The sequence below is a fragment of the Dipodomys ordii genome, unplaced genomic scaffold (genome assembly GCF_000151885.1).
Source record: "Dipodomys ordii isolate 6190 unplaced genomic scaffold, Dord_2.0 Scaffold1, whole genome shotgun sequence".
In the NCBI taxonomy this organism is placed as follows: Eukaryota; Metazoa; Chordata; class Mammalia; order Rodentia; family Heteromyidae; genus Dipodomys; species Dipodomys ordii.
Window position 1 is genome coordinate 59860187 of NW_012267217.1, and position 19377 is coordinate 59879563.

Here is a 19377-nt window from a genome sequence, read left to right on the forward strand (position 1 = left end):
AGCTGACACAATTCTAGAGAACAACGGTTAATGGTAAGTCAGCATAGTTCTAATTTACACTTCTCTTTTGAGTAAAGTTCAGCACCCCGTAGACGCCTGAGCCATTTTCTGTCTTTGAACTTTGCCCCTCAGTCTATTTTCTGTGATTATAATAAAAATATCTAAGACTGGAGTTTATTAGATGTTTATTTGGTTTGCACTGGTAGCCTCTGGAACAATAATTTTGCCTCTACCTTTCCAATTCTGGACTTCTGATTTTTTTTTCTGGTCTAATTGTATCCAGTACAAGTTGAATAATAATAAAAAAAATAGGCCCCAGTGGCTCACTCCTGTAATCCTAGCTACTCAAGAGGCTGAGATCTGAGGGGTGGCAATTAAAAGCCAGCCTGGACAGGAAAGGCTGTGGGACTCTTATTTCCAATTAAACATCAGCAATCTGAAAGTGGCACTGTGGCTCAAAGTGGTAGAGTACTAGCCTTGAGTGAAAAAACTCAGGGACAAAGCCCAAGCCCTGAGTTTAAGCACTACAATCCCCCCTCACCAAAAAGAAGGCCACCCTTTCTTTGCTTTATTCGACTTCTTTACTGGTCCCTCTTTCCTTGTGGAGTCCATAGCAACACAGTGAGTGGATGTTGAACCCTGGCGTGGTACTCATACATCATGATTTTTCTTTTTTTCTTTTTTTTTCGGGGGGGGGGTCTGGTTGTGGGGCCTGAACTCTGGGCCTGGGCGCTGTCCCTCAGCTTTTTTTTTTTCTGCTTATGTCGTGCTGAGGAATCGAACCCAGGGCCTCATGCATGCAAGGCAAGCACTCTACCACTGAGCCACCTTCCCAGCCCACATCATGATTTTTCTTGGTACACACTTATGACGGCAGGCTCTTTCTTGATACTGAATTTCACTCATCACTCCTCTCATTATGAACTGGAATAGAGCTCACTGAACATCAGCCCTGAAACAGTGCATAGCCCATCTGAAAACAGAGATCTCCGTGAATGGAAAACCAAATTATTCACCTCCTGGGAAGGACGCACAGACCGTGGCCTTTCATGTGTGCTACGTAGGCTGGAGTGCACTTCAAATTACTGATTATTTCTGTAAATTTCTGCCTGATAATTTTGGACTATGCTTGACCTAGGAAGCTGTAACTATGGTAATCGAAACTGCTGATAAGGTGAGATATTGGATTTGGGACAGATTTTCATTTTCAATCTGGGGAGTGAACCTTGGGATTGAAGTGTCTTGGAAATACAAATCTTGGATCCATATTACTTTTGTCCCATGGTAGATGGTTCAATGTAACCCCCAACCTCCAGGTTTGCTGAGGTAATGTTCGGCACAAGTCCATCAAAACCTTGAACTTTTTTTTTTTTTTTTTAGTTCAGTCATGGGGCTTGAACTCAGGGCCTGGGCACTGTCCCTCGGCTTCTTTTGCTCAAGACTAGCACCTGAGCCACAGTGCCACTTCCAGCTTTTTCTGTGTATGTGGTACTGAGGAATCAAACCCAGGGTTTCATGCACTAGGCAAGCACTCTACCACTAAGCCACATTCCTAGCCCAAGCCATGAACTCTTTAAGAGCTTGCCTAACATGAATGTGGCCTTGTATTTAATCTCCAACACACACACACACACACACACACACACACACACAAAACACCAAAAACTGGATTTAATTCCCTCATGTGTTTTTTCATAAACACTGTTAAACATTCTGGAAATACCTTCTACAGTGTTGTTTGTTTGTCTTTTAAGATATCAGACAGACACAGCCTTCCAATGCCTCTCTGGGGCTACGGAGGGGAGAAGCCCACGGCCTCTCTCAGTCCACCGGGTGTGAATGACAGACACACAGGAGCACCTGGAGCCATTCCTGAGGTAGAGTTTCAGCACCACGGCACAGGATGAAAAGCTTTCCCCCAAAACGCGATCAGATGATCAAATCATAGCTTGGCATCTAACAGTGCAATTAGGATGAAAGGGACCCCTGGAAATGGGGCCAAAGCTTGCCATCCTCTCAGGGAACTGTGAGCTGCAGTGGGAACACACCCACCAGAAGAGTAAGAGGGGTGGCACTCGTGATAAAGCCTATATAGACCCTAGAACATCCTCTGTTCACTAGTAGAGAACAGAACTGCAGGATGGCGGGAGTTGGCTTGTTCTTCTAAGTGATCAGGACTAGAATTTTCCAGCTAACCATTGTTTGTGGGGGTCCCCACATGGGTTGTTTAAATGAGATGGGCCCTACTGACTCCGCTGGTGGGTGCACAGCCATCAGGTTGAGGGCAGATGTTTGGTTGTGGCTTTGCGAAGGTCATTGGAAACTGGACTTGCAGAGTGAGCAGGTCACGCTGTCCGTCTCAGGTCTTGCCCTTCCATCCCATGACTCTGCAAAGCACTGTGCTTGACGAGACTGGGTCAGAGCTTCGTGGACAAGGTGTGACTGGACTCCTTTGAGTGCAGCTCAGCGGGGCTCTGAGCTGTGGCCGGGCTTTGGGCTTCTTTTTGCCATCTGGCGGTGTAGAGAACGTACATGCTCCTCATCAGGAAAATGCCAGCGATGACGGCAAAATAACTCCCGTAAACTAAAAACTGGACACAAACAAATCATTACCCTCATCACCTCAGTCTCTGGCAATGTATAATCAATTAGGTTGGAGGGCTTGGATTACAGGTTAACTGAGACTCAGGATTTTAATGACCCAGAGGGCATTTAGATTGCGCAAGTCTCTTCTGAGATAGAAGAACAGGTGAACAATTCAAGGATAGAAAGCCATGGCTTTGTAGCACACTGCCTAGATTCAAGGCCTAGCAGCAGTAAGAAATTCAACCCTACTAAAGCCCACTAATGTCTGGGTGTTTGTGTTTGGAGGCTGGTACGATGCCACAATACATTTTTGTTGTTGTTGTTTGTTGTTGGTCGTGGGGCCTGAACTCTGGGCCTGGGTGCTTTGCCTCAGCTCTTCAGCTCAAGGCTAGCGCTCTACCACTCGAGCCATAGCACCACTTCTGGTTTTCTGGTGGTTTACTGGAGATAAGAGTCTTACAGACTTTCCTGCCTAGGCTGGCTTTGAACCACGATGCTCAAATCTCAGCCTCTCCTGAGTAGTTAGGATTATAGGTGTGAGCTACTGGTACATGGCATACAATGCATTTTAGACACTAAGATGATTACTAACCCACAACTTTGCAGATCAATGTTGACCCAGCTGTCACAACTGCTCAAAACCTACTTCAGGTTCATATTATTAAGGAATTGCATATTTAAAACGTTGCTTTAGTGGAGGAACTCAGGCAATGTAAAAATAGTGTTTGTTATTTTAGGAGAAATCCTGGATTCTACCTCCCCCACCTGACAGTCACTCTGGGGGCTTACCTGAGTGCCAACAGGCAGGTTGAGCCCTCTCTGGTCGACTACAATCACAGTCATGATGGTCTGAATCACCAAGGCAAGAAAGGTGTTTATTCCAAACACCAGGGCATAGCGTTCCACACTGAGGTTGATGGCAATCTGAAATCTATCGTGAAATGTTGAGTAAACATTTAATTAACCATAATGTACAGGAGATGCTTGTCTTTACAGGGCAGACACGGCTGTGCGTTGGTGGCTCACGCCTGCACCCCCCAGCTACTCAGGAGGCTGAGACCTGAAGATTACCCTTCAAAGCCAACCTGAGTTCAAGCTCTGAGTTCAAGCCCCAGGAACAGTGCACACTGCTTGTCTAATTCTCCTTCAGCAGAGACAATAAGACAAAGCAAAGCAAAACAAAGACTATAAAGACTGAGTTAGCCAGGCCCTGGTGGCTCACACCTATAATCTTAATGATTCAGGCTAAATAGCTACTTTGGTTAGATCTGAGGATAGAGGTTTGTAGCCAGCTTGGGAAGAAAAGTCTGGGAGACTGTTAACTCCAATCACCCACCAAAAAGCTGGAAGTAGAGGTGTGGCTCAAGTGGTAGAGTGCCAGCCTTGAGCTGAGTGAGAGTATGAGGCCTTGAGTTCAAGCCCCAGGTAACACACACACACACACACACACACACACAAAACACACACACACACACACACACAGAAGCCAGGCATGTAATCTCAGAACTTGGGTAATAGAAGCAGGATAATTTCAAGTTCATAGCCTGAATCATACAGCAAAACCTTCTCTCTCAAAAAAAACAAAACAAAACAAACAAACTTCATAGCCTGAATTATACAGCAAAACCTTTTCTCAAAAAAAAGTAACACAAACAAACCTCTAACAACCAATTGACCAGCCAAATGCCAAACAAAACTTAACAAAGCTTATCTCTTCTTCTTTCATGCAACTTGCAATTTAAATTTTTAGTTTTTAATCTGTTTAGTTAATAAAGTCCAATTCATCTTTGGCTACGTTTACTTCAATCAATGCTTTTTAGTAACACTTCCCCCCTCCCCCCATATTCTTTTTTTTTTTTTTTGGGTCAGGTCGTGGGGCCTGAACTCTGGGCCCGGGTGCTGTCCCTCAGTTCTTCAGCTCAAGGCTAGTGCTCTACCACTTGAGCCACAGCGCCACTTCCGGCTTTTTTCTTTTTGCTTATGTGGTGCTGAGGAATTGAACCCAGGGCCTCATGCATGCAAGGCAAGCGCTCCACCACTGAGCCACCTTCCCAGCCCCCTCCCCCCATATTCTTTTATTTGCATCAACCAGTTGTACGCATGCTTTCATCCTGACATGTCCATGTATACCCCCCATATCCCCTGATCAGACCTCCATCATTCTCCCTCACGTCCCCTCTTACTTGGAATAATTTCTAAAAGTGATCCCTGAAAAAGATGCATATGTGGCAGAAAATCCTGAGTCCTGGAGATCTTCCTTAAAAAAATGATTAAAACTCATTCAATTCTATGCCCAAGAACAACACAGCTTATCTTTATCTTTTTTAGTATTGTCCAGCTTTTTGTAATTTTCTTGAAAATATAGTTGTTCACAGAAGAGTATGTGCTTAGTTATTTACACAACTACATGAAATTAACGCTGGAGTCTAAACGTAATATTCAACATTAAATCACATCACAACCTGTTGTGGAAAACTGTGGCCAGTAATGATTCAAAACCTAACAACACATGATTGCTTTTGGTTTATATATCCCCCAGACTTTCTTCCCTGATGGCTGAATCTTTAATGATATTCAACAAGGGCAAATGGTTAAATGAAAATACTGCTTCATGGCATTTAATTCAAAATAAATAGTTCCCATTTAATATTGCTTGGGATGGGTCTGATAGCATACACCTCTAATCCCAGCACTTGTCAAACTGAGGCAGTAGATCCTCTAGTTCAAGACCAGCCTGAGCTACATAGAGAAACCTTGTCTCAGAAACACCATACAAAAGTCTTCCTGTTGCTCTGACAGGGAAAAAATGATGGCTAATACTTACACAGCAATGGTTATAAGAAGCATGTAGCTGGATTTGAATACCAAATAGCCGGCATAGCACAGCCAGATGCTGAGTGTGTAATGCATGAGAAACAGAGCGCCTGCATTGACAACTGAGAAGGTGGCCAGAGCCAGCTCTCCCAGGAGATCCCAGTTGACGTCCAGGTACCCCACTGCGAAGGCAGCCACGGAACCTGAGAACAAAACACAAAGGAGCACCAGACATCAGGTCTCAGGCTGGGCATGGTAGTCCACTCCTGTAATCCTAGCTACTGGGGGAAGCTGAGATCTGGAAGACCATAGTTCAAGGCCAGTTCCAGGCAAGAGTGAGATCCTGTCTGCAAACATAACTAAGGCAAAAGAGGATGAGCGTGTGGTTCAAGTGGTAGAGAGCGTACCTAGCAACCATAGAGCCCTGAGTTCAAGTCCCAGGATTCTCTTGCCACACCAAACCAAAATCAAAATCTGTTCAGGCAATTCTAAGGAAAAATATATTGCTTTCACAAAAAACAGTGTGTTCTACTTAAGGGACAATCTATCCTTTTTTCCTTCCAGATTTTCTTCGTTTTTAGTTCCCTATCTTTTTCAGTTACTTACTTGTCACACTTTTTGGCCAGCCAGAACAACAATATCATGACACCTCCACGTATGCAGGAACAGGATGAGAAGGATGAATTAAATGCCCAACACCGCTCTCTCATGACCCCTTTAACAGAGTTTACGGGAAGCTCTTCAGTGGTTGCATGGAGTAGCCAGGCTTCGTCTTTACTGTTAACTTCCACTTTAGAATCGTCAAGATCTGACCTACTTTCCCCCTCCCACACTCCAGTCCTCCCTTCCTTCCTCCCTCCCTTCCTTCTCTTCTTTTCCTTTTCTTTCTTTTTAAAGACAGGGTCTTGTTTATATTCCCAGATTGGCCTTGAGCTCCAGGTTGAAGTTACCAACCTCCCCACAAGTTGGAACTACAGGTGTGTACCACTGCACCCAGAGAAGCTAATTTTCTTGAGGCGTGGGGCAAAAAGATCTATATTGATTGACAGAGTTTAAGAGGCTGAATGATACTAGTTAATGTTAGTAATTATAATATTTTTCTTAAAATGAAAGTTGTTCAGTTACTTACTTGTATTGACAATGGGTCTATTAACTTTTCTCCATGTTTTCAGGAAAGGGCTGGGTTTACATAGGACCCTTTCTGTGCCCCCCAAATTTGGAATGTCGGAGCATCACTGCAACGAAACAATTCTGGCACAGTCCTTGTTTTCAGAAGTTAACCTGAGGTCAACGCTCCCGCCCCCCACCCCAAAGGGAGACAAGAACACCACAGAAGCCACGTCTCCTGAAACTTTGTATGTGGGTGTGGAACGATCTCACTTCCTAAAATTTAAAAAAAAAATTCTTCAAAGTTTCACGTGACGTGTAAGTTTCTATTTACTAGAATGTAAATATTTAGTGTAGAATGGGCTTCAAAGGCACATTTCTCTTCTATTAGACCTCTGCTCTCACCCCCCGGGGAGCTCTTCATAAGAAAGCCACTACTGTGCAGCCTAGGGTTGATGAGGTCAGTCAGAGCTTGATCATTACTAAGACGCACCAGGTAGCCGCTCACCTGAGGCTCATGTCTATAATCCTAGCAACTCAGGAGGCTGACATGTAGAAGATTGTGGTTCAAAGCCAGCCAGGGCAAAAATAAAAATAAAAAAGTCCACAAGACTCCATTTCCAAAATAACCACCAAGAAGCCAAGGAGCTTAAGTGGTGGAGTACAAGCTGAGCAAGTGTGAGAATTAAAAAAAGGCTACCGCAAAAGACCCTGTAAGGTGAGATTTTGGATGTCTTCAGATATTTCCTAAAAGAATAAAACCTCCTTACAAACTCTGAAAGAGCACATGGTCAATAACAGTCTTAATGAGGAAAGAGAATCTTAGAGATTCCACTAGAACTTAAGTTGTTTGGTTCTAAGCCCTGAGCTCTTGAATAACTCATAAATATAGAAATATAATACATTAAATAAAAGATCTTGTGTTTTGTGGCATTCTATTTTTCTAGTGCCCTCCATTTTTTTTTCCTTTTGCTGTTTTTGATGGTACTAGTGTTTGAACTAAGGATTTCAAACTTGCTGGGCTGGCGCTCTTAACACTTGAGCCACACCTCTGACCTAGTTTGTTTTTTGCCAACTATTTGGAGATGGAGTATAGTGAACTTTTCTACCTTCGTTGGACTCAATTTTGTGATCCTCCAGATGTCAGCCTCCTGACGATCTATGAGTCCCACCTGAGCCCTCTATCCTGAGAAATAAATGATTGTGTCTTCTGAATCAAGGTGAATTACGACACGGAGAAGCTAAGCTCGTTGCAGGAAGTTTAAAGCAGTGTTCACTTACCTCCAAACGTGGCGATAGCTTCCACCGCCCCATTGTAGATGGAGGAGTTGTGAGATGGGGCCTTGTCATCCCACAGGAGTTGAACATAGTTCAAAATCTGGTTAAAACCCGCTGTGGACAGAGCCCACCACAGGGACCAGTAGAAAAGGCGCTTGGAGGAGTAGCATTCCTTCAGATCCTGGAACCACTGCGTCAGGCTTCTCAAGACCACCTTTCCGGGCTCCGGGTTGCTCCGCTGGCTGCTCTCCTGATAACCGGCCGTGGGGAGCGGCTCCTGGTGCGGTGCTTTGTGGTCCTCGTGACCCCCCTCGAGGACGGCGTCCTGTCCTGATGGCTTTTCCAGAGCTTCTTTGTTGGGTGTTGCGTGGAAAAACATGCTCTTCTTGGGCATCGGTAGAAAAAGGGAGACTAAGAGGGCCACGGAGACAGAGGCCAGGGAGATGACATTGAGGTAAAAGTACGACACGTTTGCCAGGGACACCAAGAGCTGGGCCAGCACGGAGGCTGCGGTGTAGGCCACCAGCGTGACACTCCGACAGTAGCTGCTCACCTTCTGGTAGTGCTCCGGGCTGACCACACTGTAGATGTAGGCGTAGTAGGCTACCTCGGTGGCAGAGACTATCCCAAAGACAAACTCCATAACCTGCATGACCTTCACTCCTTGGCCAAACAAGAGCAACAGCCAGGTGGCCACGAAGCTCACCCCTTGAATGACGATGACTGGCTTGTAGCGGGCGTAATCCGTGAGGATGAACACAGGGAGAAGCAGCGCCAGGTAGGAGTAGGTCCAAACAGGGAGGACCTCGTTCGTGATCTGTAAAGTTGACACACAGTGTGACTGGGAAATATCTCTGAGGGACACGTGGATCGTGTCTCAAACTCACCTCTGGGAAGATAGTCTGCAGAGTATGGGAAAACACGATAGGAATTTGATTTCCAAGGAGGACACACGAGTCCCCTTCCCCATTGGAAGCAAACAATTTAAGAAAAAATTTAAAAGGAGAAGCCAGGTGCTGGTGGCTCGTGCCTGTAATCCTACTCAGGAGGCTGAGATTTGAGGGCCATGGGCAGGCCAATCCGTGAGACTCTTATCTCCAATGAACCACCTGGAAGTGGAGGTGTGCATTAAGTGGAAGAGTGCTAGCCTTGAACAAAAAGACCAGGGTCAGTGCCCATGCCCTGAGTTTAAGCCCCAGCGCCAACATTCCCTCCCGCCCCCCAAAAAACTAAAGAAAACAAAAAATCTACAACCGATTCACATAGAAGAATGCATGATTTGAACTACATGTTACCTTTAAATAGTATGTACAATGGTATTAAATGATTACAAAACTTTTCAGGTATTTCTGAGATTTCCAGGTTCTTAGAAACATCATTCCTTTCTTGTTCACAGAGTAATAATATTAGAAGAAATGTTTACCGTGCAAGAAGCCTAGAACTATCTAGATCCATTGCTGTGTCCAAGTTCTGCCCCTCCAGAGTTGGAGTGAACTCACACAACGGTGGCAATGAGGGGTAGCCAAGTAATGCTGTCCACTTTTCTTCTTGCACAAATTTACCAGACTCCACAAATCTTCCCTGCCCCACGATTTCTATTGATATGTTAGTGCTTCATGTAACTTGGCCTCAGTACAGCTTATGGTTTGATAGTCAGCCATTTTCTTAGTTAGAAAGGATGGAAAGAGGTTGTTGGCCTTTGGTGCAACATGCCTGCCACTTCTCAAACCACTGAAGTTCTCTTCAGTGTTGCTATCTGGATCCTGTGAGGTAGAAGAATGCAGGAGGCACAGAACTGAGCTGCAGCTTTGAGGGAGGCTCTATTCCCATGTCTGAGGTCCTCACAGAAGTGGACCCCAGAGGCTGTGTTGAGCTGATCTTGGAGTCATGTCTGTCTACCCTACATTGCCTTAATCATGGCACCCTTCAGCCTGAGACACTCGAAGCAGCCGTCCATGTGTGGTTTTGGAGAAGGAGCTTGCCTTTCTGTGTTTGGTTTGTACGCATCCTAACTTACCTCGGTGCTGGTCAGGTTTTTACTTGGTCCAGCCAGATATGGGATCAAGAATGGCTCTGAAGGCCTCATCATGGAGAAGAAGCCAAACAGGCAGAGGATCACCGTTGGATAAATCCAGGAATTGCTTCGTGAAGTTTGGAAACAATCCATGGCTGATCAAATAGAAACAAAGCAAAAAAAAAATGCTGTGATGTTTGCAATGATTTCTACCTGTTTTATGAAAGGATAATGTTTTAATTAACCACTCACAGATATTTCTGAGTGAGCCAGACAAACCTTCCTTGGTCAATGGACTTACTTTATTATGGAGGAAGTCACATCTTTGCAATATTTTCCATTACAAGCATGATTATAAGTAGTTACTAGTGAATGATAAGCAATGGGCATAAGTCAAATATTAGTCAATGGATTACCAGTGTACACATGAATGGTAAAGTACTTCTTTAACACAGATTGGAGTCATCAAAACTTCTATTACCTGCCCATTCCATCTGGCACTGACTCTTTAACTCTTTAGCACATGAAATGACATTTGTTTGTTTTTCACATTCATATATTATCCCTGAAGCTTTGTAATAACTACAGACCCAGGTGAATATACAGGAGATCCAAGAGTTAGGTTCAAACCACATGGTCACAATTTCAATCAAGTTCTCCCTAACTCCCATTGGATCCTTTCTTTCATTCTACTTCTCCCTTTACTGCAACTGTTAACCTATTGATGACCTCTCTTCACAAGGAAAAAAGAAAATATTTTTTTATTTTTGGTTGGTCATGGGGCTTGAACTCAGAGCCTGGGTGCTGTCCTTGAGCTTTTTTGCTCAAGACTAGCACTCTACCACTTTGAGCCACAGCTCTACTTCCAGGTTTTTGAGTGGCTCACTGGAGGTAAGAGTCTTGTGGACTTTCTTGTCCAGGTGAGCTTTGAACTATAATCTCAGATCTCAGCCTCCTGAGTAGCTGAGATTACAGGCATGAGCCACTAGTACCCAGCTAAGAGAATGCTTTTATGAATATATACATACAAGATATGATGGCTTAATATATAGGATTCCCAAAGGCAGCCTGAGAGATGAACAGGACACTTGTATCAGGAGAGCAAATTACCTGGGTGGAATTCCAGGGATTCTTTGTCTTGGGCCTCCCTATACTTGTAAAAGGAATTCTGGATAGTGACAAAGTTCTTCTCAAGTTAAAACAAGGTAAAGGCTGTTTCTGTTTATGTCAAGGAAGCCTTAGGTTAAGCAGTTCAGAGATCACTTCCACTGGACCTTGGGGTTGATTACCAGTCATAATGAGCTATGATGACAAAACAGAAATTCTGCCAAGGGCAAAGTGGAGCCGAGCCTCCTCTACTTTCTTCCTCAGTCCAGAAACCACGTTTCTCTCATTCCTTAAAAACTACTCGATTCACTGCAGGGGGTGGGGCTCCTGCAGGGGGTGGGGCTCCTTTTTTGTTATTATTGTTACTCTGGACCTTAAGTTTGCTCCTCTTGCTTACATGGTGCTCTGCTGCTTGAGCAATGCCTCCAGCATTGGTATTTTTTGCTGGTTATGTTGAAGATGGGAATCTCTAGACTTCTCAGGCTGGCCTCAAACTCTGATCCTCCAGTTCTGTGAAACTCCTGAATACCTAGGTTATGGGTGTGAGCTGCTAGTGTTCAGCTTCTTTTTGTGGTTATTAATGGTTATAAAGGAAAAAGTATCTTGATTAGCCAATTACAATGGTTTAATCATCTATTGAAAGGTGCTCTCAATGAGGTGGCATCTGCTGCCTGTTTCTGGAACATTCTGTCCATCTATGCTGACCCTGGATCTGCTCACTAACTTCATCTTCCGGATGCATCTCAGAGACCTAGGGTTGTACCCAAGAACCCTGGGCTGCTAAAGTCCCCCAGAATTATTCACTTCACTGTCACTTTATGGTTCTAATCCTACTGCCTGAGTAGGGTGAGTTGGGAAAGTCGAGCAGAAAACTATCGTCTAATATATGCCTGTGAACAACACACCTAAGGTAGAGTCTGGTTCTCTGCTTTATCCTGATTGTGGAGGACAGTACCTGTTGCATAGTAAATCCTGGAGGACGATGCTGGATGAACAATTACAGCTTTCTGGGTCATGGGTGGGCTCAGAGAAGGAGAGGTGTCAGACACAGGAAAAAAATTACAAGAGTATTAGACTCTAATAGAATATTGCTTCTACTAGACTTGGGAGCAGTTAATAGAAGGAAACGAGAGTGAAATCCCAGAGTAAGAGCACACACACCTTCTGCATGGTGTTCTCAAGCTTACTTCACTTGCTAGTTGCATCAGTGAGAGGCCAGGAGTCTTCAACCCTTCAAGTACCTTGAAGGTAGGATAGCACACTGGGTTCTGACAAGATCACTAGTTCTCCCACTGGGAATCTAATAGATAAACATCTCACTAATACATGAAAATCACTAAGCAATGGTCAAACAGCTTCAATTTCAATCTCATCACTGACGTGCAATGATTCTCTGTGGTCATGAATGACTGTGAGCTGAGTTCTAGGCATACTGGTTTTCTTAGTGAGACTCTTGACTCTAAAACACACATACATACACACACACCCTTACACAAATGCACAACCATTTATAATAAAAATAATGAAGAAAAAAGTACACACTCAATTATTTCCTATACTTTTGACACTGGTAAATTTAATTTTAAATCATTTTTTAACTGATAAATTCAATACTGACCTTACTTTATAGAAATAAAAAAGGGCAGAAGCAATAAGAAGATCTATACTGGTTTTCACATTAGTGCTTGGATTCACTTTTTCTTTTTCTTTTTTTTTTTTTTGCCGGTCATGGGGCTGAACTCTGGGTCTGGGTGCTGTCCCCCCCAGCTCTTCAGCTCAAGGCTAGTGCTCTACCACTGGAGCCACAGTGCCACTTCCGGCTTTTTCTGTTTATGTGGTGCTGAGGAATCGAACCCAGGGCCTCATGCATGCAAGGCAAGCGCTCTACCACTGAGCTACCTTCCCAGCCCATGGATTCAGTTTTTCTAATTCCAACTTTGCTCATTTTTTTCCTCTTTCCCTGTGATGAGAAAGCTGAGCTAGAACCTCAAATTTCCGACTCCAGGTTATTTTAGGAGAGCATTTTTCAAACTGTAGTATAAAAAAATAGTGGGCTGTAAGCAGGATTTAAAAAAATCATACCAAGTCTACTACATATCTAAATATAGCTGCAGCATAAGATGAGGTTTTCTCCTCGTAAGTTTTTTTTTTTTTTGGGTCCAGTCATGGGGCCTGAACTCTGGGCCTGGGCGCTGTCCCTCAGCTGTTCAGCTCCAGGCTAGCACTCTACCACTTGAGCCATAGCACCACTTCCGGCTTTTTTTTCTGCTTATGTGGTGCTGAGGAATCGAACCCAGGGCCTCATGCATGCAAGGCAAGCACTCTACCACTGAGCCCTCCTCATAACTTTTGTTTGCATTAACAACATGTAAATCTATCTATCTATATATAGAATAGATATAGGATCATAACATACATTAACTTACTGTGGGGCATGGTCAACTCATTACTAAGGGAAGAAGAGTAAATACGCACACATGTTCCTAGAAGCACACTCTGTGAATGTCATCTCCCGACTACATGTGGGTGGTTGGAAGGGCCACTGGCTCCTCAGTTCTCCTGGGAATTAACTGTGCTGTTACCATTTTCCCTTTCATCATTCTGTTTTGATGCTCTCCTACCATCCCCTCCTAAAAGTTCTCTGAACTTCCCCTCCCTTGTCTTGAAGTGATGTGAATTGGATTCATTTTCTGAGCTTATGGATAGATTTCTCCGAGCTCACACTTCTGAAAGCAAATTTGATCTTCCTTCATTTCCTGTGTTCTCAAAAAAATGGATGATCTTTAGCTCCATTGCCATTTTTCTTTTTGGTGGTACTACAGTTTGAACTCAGGGCCTTGTGGTTGCTAGGTGGGTTGATTTGAGTCATATCCCTAGTCCTCTATTACCATTAAAAAATAAAATAAAGGTTCATGCATACTGTGGCAGTAGATATACAAGAAAAAGAAGAAGAAGAAGAAATTCCCTAAGTAAATGTCAGGCGCATGATTTGAAACATTTGACAAATATCCTGGCAGTGAAGACCTCAGAAGTGGAAGCAATAAGGAAATTGTAATTTATTCTCTGCTCTTTTTAGCGGAGACCTGGAACAGCTCAATGTGTGGCACATCTCACACTGGTGGATGGGGACATCTGTGTAGGATAGACAGCACAGTGGATCAGAGGAGATGTGAACATGGAGCCCCACCCCTTGTTCCCAGCCCATAGTGGGTAAGATGAGACCACAGGGCTTCTCTGCTTGCCAGTAGAGGAAAGAGCACCCAATATGGCGCTAATGATTAATTTGGGGTGATGGCTCACAGAACTTGGGGAAAAAAAGTTTACTGGTTTAAGGAGGTTATCTATCCAGTGTGATGAATGGATAGGGTAAGAGTGGGGATTAAGAACTTTGGTACTCTTTCCGGGTGCTAGCCTGCCAGCACCTCAAGGTCTTCAGCAATCCAGAAGCTCATTAATACTTCCAGTTCAAGAGCTTTTCCAGTTTGACCGACTCTCCCTGGAGGTGGGTGGGGTCTAAAGCTCTAATCCTACAACCCCTGACCACTCTGGAGTTTACTTAGATAAGTAAGCTCAGTAGGCTTCACATTAGAGTACGTTTACTTTTTTATATTAATAAGTTTTTTTTTAATTGTGAAAATACCAGAGGGTTTACAGTTACATGAGCAAGGTAATGAGTACATTTCTCATCAAGCATTGTTGCCTCCTCCTTTGTTTCTGACATTTCTACCCAGACCAAAGAGGGAGGACTTCCTTTTGTGTCCCAGTGGAAGGCTTGTGATTGGTGCAAACAGTCCACCATCTGCCCAAAGGGCTTCTCTGACTGGTGGCAGGGACTGTGCTGTGATTGGTGGAATGATTCCTTCATTTGCATGGGAGGGCTGCCAAAACTGCTACAGGCACCCTTCTTACACCATTCTCTGGCTATCCAAGCACACTGTGTGGCTGGCTCACTGCCAGTCAGCCAACAGACAACCTCCAGTGCTTTCCATGTTGTTTTACCATTAGGTTCAATATAACTTTCTCTTGAGTGATCTTTCATGCTTGGTTTTGATCTTCATCATCAAGTAGCTGAGCCAGTAACATGAAGAAAGAAAGAAGAGAAGAAATAGCAGCAGAGGAGAGATCAGTAAAGCTATAATACACAACATCTCATAACCAGTATAATGGCTAAGTACCAAAGGGTGAACATACCAAAAGCTGGTCAAGTTTTTCAAACACTGAATGTTCACACGCTGCTTGTTAGATGGCAGAAGGGGTAGCAACTCTTTGGACAATCACTTGACAATCTATCTCAAGAAAGTTCTTAATTTTATGATAGTGAAAAATTGAGAAGCAAACTTAAGTGTCCTTTAAATAGGAAAACAAATACATGAAATATAGGACAATGTGTTGTATTTATAAAACACAATACACCAGTCAAAACACTTGGATGACTATCAGAGGCATGGCATTTCCAAAGAATGCATACATGAAAGTGTATAGAAAGTCCTAAAGCAAGCAATACTAATCTGTAGTGATAGAAAGTGGATCAGTAGTTGTAGAGGATGGAAGACAGGGAAGGAATTGAGCAAGAGAGCACAAAGAGAAATTTCGGAGGTGATAAAAATACCCTATAACTTGATTGTGGTGATGGTTACAAAAACTTCGTCCAAACTCATGTACAGCACACTTATACTGCACATTTCATTACATGTGAACCATATCTCAGCAAAAACAATGTGACACACGGAGTAAAATAAATCTCAAATATTATGCTTGGTAAAAGATTTCACACAATACACAAAAAGGACATACAATCTGATTTCATTTAAACCAAGCCCCAAAGCAAACAAAAATATAGTACTTCATGGTGATAGAAATCAAAACTGTGTCACTTCTGAGGTGAGGGTTGAAGAAAGATTACATGAGAGAACTTTCAGGGTTCCTAAGCATCCATTGTCTTGATGAGTGTATACAATTACAAACACTCTAACTTAAAGACAATACGTTATATCATATGTAAATATACATACGTTCAAGGGTATACATTCCTCCCTCCCATCCAAAGCACTTTACTACGTGCAATCCTCCACAGCCCTGGGCTTGTATTATAGATGCAATGATTTAAGGTTATTCCAAATCTCACATCAGAGCAAGTCTCCTATGTAAACATACAACAGAATAGGATTATGGAACTTGGATCTGTCTCAGGAACTTTAGAATGGAAACTGTACTCATACTTCAAGGCTAGGACAGGTCAACAACCCTTGTACATCTGGACATATAGAACCTTCTTCAGATTAATTCAGATAGAATCAGTGACTTTCCTTCCACGCTTGATGCAATCATTTTCTAGAACCAGGGCTAGCCTTATATCCAACTTCTTCTTACTCTGCTGCCCCAAGCTTCAAATCCCAGTCACAATACCCCTTTCTCTTATAGAAGTCTCTCCTCCTACAGAACCAACCTCCCACCCATCTAGATGGATTACCACCCTGTGGCCTACATGCTTCCACCTCACCCTCTTTGAAAATCTTGCTAGACAAAGCAAATATCTAGGGTAAGATCTTTCTGAAACACCAATGATTAGAAAGGTATGCAAATAAAAAAGGCAAAACAAAAGAAAACCACCACAACAACACTACCTCCTGAATATTAGTATTAAAATAATCGAACTTAGTTTTTCTCAAAGTTGACACTAAGTGACTTAGATTCTTAGAAAACCTCAGGAAGAGTCCCAAACCCACTGATAATCTTATATATCAAACCTGTCCTCTCCACTCCCCTGCATCCCCCGCCAACTCTTAGCTTCAATGAAGCACCACATAACTTCAAAAGGTGTGAAATTGGCCCAGCTGTTCAATAAACAGGCAAGAACAGTTTTGCGTTTGGTCAAAACTACTGAAAATATGGCTGCAGATCTGAGGATCGTGGTTCACAACCAGCCCTGGTAGGAAGTCTGTGAGACTCTTATCTCCAATTAGCTGCCAAAAAGCCAGATGTAAAGCTGTGGCTCAGGTGGTAGAGTGCTAACCTTGAGCACAAAAGCTTAGAGACAGTGCCTAGGCCCTGAGTTCAAGCCCCAGCATTGGAACCAAACTAAACCAAACAAACAAAAAAATCCCAACCTACCTAGCCACAGACATGCAGCTGGACATATATATCAGGTCAAAGGTGGGTTGGGAGGTGGGATAAATTTGTGCTCTAACCAAAATCCATAGGATTGTCCAAGCTACTTTATCACTCTCTAACTGTAAAAACTGTGAAATAATGCATATTTGCATATCTGCAGACAAAAACCATTGAAGAGATAATACTCTTTCTCCTCCCCACGGAAAATGAGCTTCAATATCCCCAGTCTATATTTTATTACTCAACATTCAACATTCTTGTTCCAGAAATGTACCCATTCTTTGGATTCTCCTTCCATCTCTTGTATCGGATTGCTCATTAGTGAGTTAAATAAACCTAGAGCACATTTATTTTCATATCTCATGAGCGTTATGGCTTTCCCCTTTTCTGGATATTGTCTTTAAATCCTGGTTACCATTATCAGGCCACTAGCCTCCCATTTATTACTCTGAGTCCAAATGTTTGCTCCTAGTTTTAAATGATCAAGACTATTCTTCCTGAAAAATTTCCCAGGTTTGGGTTTTCAATGGCTGATCTCCTGCGGTTTAGTGAAAACTTGATCTTGGAGTCTATGGCTTTATGTTCCTCCAAGTTCCATTACTGCTTAGGTCACATCAGGTATACAACTTTCCCTATCTCTTAAAGTACAGATGACCACTGCTACATCTTAAGGCAGTTTCACAAGGGCTCAGTCTAATTCTTGGCACCTAACAGGTGTCCAGTAAACTTTATTTCTCATTGCTTCTCATGCAAGCACATATTACAGATTCAATCAGGACTAATTAATTCTTGATCTAGGGATGGTACTTTCAGAAAAATACATGGTAGGTGCAGCAGACCAAGAAATCATCTTTGATCTATACTTGTTAAATAAAAAAATGTAATACAGGGCTTTTGTTTGAGATGAAACTCCTTCAGTAGGCTCCCATAGACCAGGTTAAAAATCAAGATGGAGTCACGCCAAAGTTCCCGGTCATCAAGCTAAAACAAAGCTATTTATAAGAAAGAAAAAGGGGCTGGGAAGGTTGCTCAGTGGTAGAGTGCTTGCCTTGCATTCATGAGGTCCTGGCTTTGATTCCTCAGCACAATATAAGCAGAAAGAGCCAGAAGTGGCGCTGAGGCTCAAGTGGTAGAGCACTAGCCTTGAGCTGAATTGCTGAGGGACAGCGCCCAGGCCCCGAGTTCAGGCCCCACAACCAACAAAAAAGAAAGAAAAAATTCCTCTTTACCTTACTCTAAAGAATTCTAACTGAAATAACCTGATGTTAATTACTTAAGTTATTTCCCCATTCTTCTATTGTTTTCCACCTCCTAAAGATGAGTAACTTTAAAATAACGTGTGTGTATGTGTACAGTGACTCTACTTTATGGAATGAAGTCTTATCCCATTCTAGGTCTAAAAAGAAATCCAATTGAGATCATTACACAAAATCGCTGAAAACTCACCCTTGAACTGCATTTTCCAACACACAAGATGTTTGTTGGCAAAAGTGACTGAACAAAAGCTTCACTTGTGTCCAGTTTGACTACTAAAAGAGTATGGAGCCGGGCGCCGGTGGCTCACGCCTGTCATCCTAGCTACTCAGGAGGCTGAGATCTGAGGATCACGGTTCAAAGCCAGCCCGGGCAGGAAAGTCCATGAGACTCTGATCTCCAATAAACCACTAGAAAGCCGGAAGTGGCGCTGTGGCTCAAGTGGTAGAGCACTAGCCTTCAGCTGAAGAGCTGAGGGACAGCACCCAAGCCCAGAGTTCAAGACCCACAACCGACCAAAAACAAAAAATTATTAAAAAATTATTAAAAGAGTTTGGAGAAAAATGTCTTTGGGAAGTTAGTTTGGCCTATTTACAGATAGATGTATGTATATGTATATATGTATGTGCATGTGTGTGTGTATATATACATATGATGCAAAGGTGCCTTTGGAGACGCGAATGTGTCGGACCCTGGGCCGGAGAAACCTTCCCGACGTGTAGGTTTCGGCAACGCGATCTGCTCCGCTTCCACTCCTGAAGTGTTCGGCGCCCCGCGCGCATCCACAGCAGAGCCGGCTCCGCCCTGACCCCGCCGCGGACGCCCTGGGCTCGCGGTGCCCGGCGGGGGTGCCCGGCACGGGTGCCCGGCAGCGGTGCCGGGCGCAGGCTCGGCTGGCTTTCCTCCCCATCCATGCGGGGCCTCGCGTCGCCGGCTCCGACCTGACCCCGCCCGGACCCCCAGGGCACCCGCGTCGGGACTGAAGTTGGGATCCGATCCCAACGCTGCTTTCCAGTGCGACCTCGGCGAACACCTGGGCGCGCGGCTCCCCGGGCTCTGCGTTCCGGATGGACGGCTGCGGAGCGCGGCGCGGGCGGAGCGCGGCG

General features: G+C 43.8%; 1 protein-coding gene across 2 annotated transcripts in view; it reads right to left on the reverse strand.

The window, feature by feature from the left end:
* Nucleotides 1–2144: 2144 nt before the first annotated feature.
* Nucleotides 2145–19377, reverse strand: part of Slc19a3 (solute carrier family 19 (thiamine transporter), member 3) — a 17493-nt gene continuing 260 nt past the window's right edge. The window contains exons 2-6 of one of the 2 annotated variants that reach the window (XM_013009162.1): nucleotides 9803–9954; nucleotides 7789–8602; nucleotides 5411–5603; nucleotides 3376–3517; nucleotides 2145–2591 (exon numbers count right to left, since the gene is read on the reverse strand). In XM_013009162.1, coding sequence (XP_012864616.1) covers nucleotides 2418–2591; nucleotides 3376–3517; nucleotides 5411–5603; nucleotides 7789–8602; nucleotides 9803–9954 — 1475 coding nt within the window. In that variant the 3' untranslated portion in view covers nucleotides 2145–2417. Of the gene's footprint in view, nucleotides 2592–3375; nucleotides 3518–5410; nucleotides 5604–7788; nucleotides 8603–8672; nucleotides 8737–9802; nucleotides 9955–19377 lie in introns of those variants that run through there. The other variant, XM_013009890.1, reaches the window with a different exon arrangement.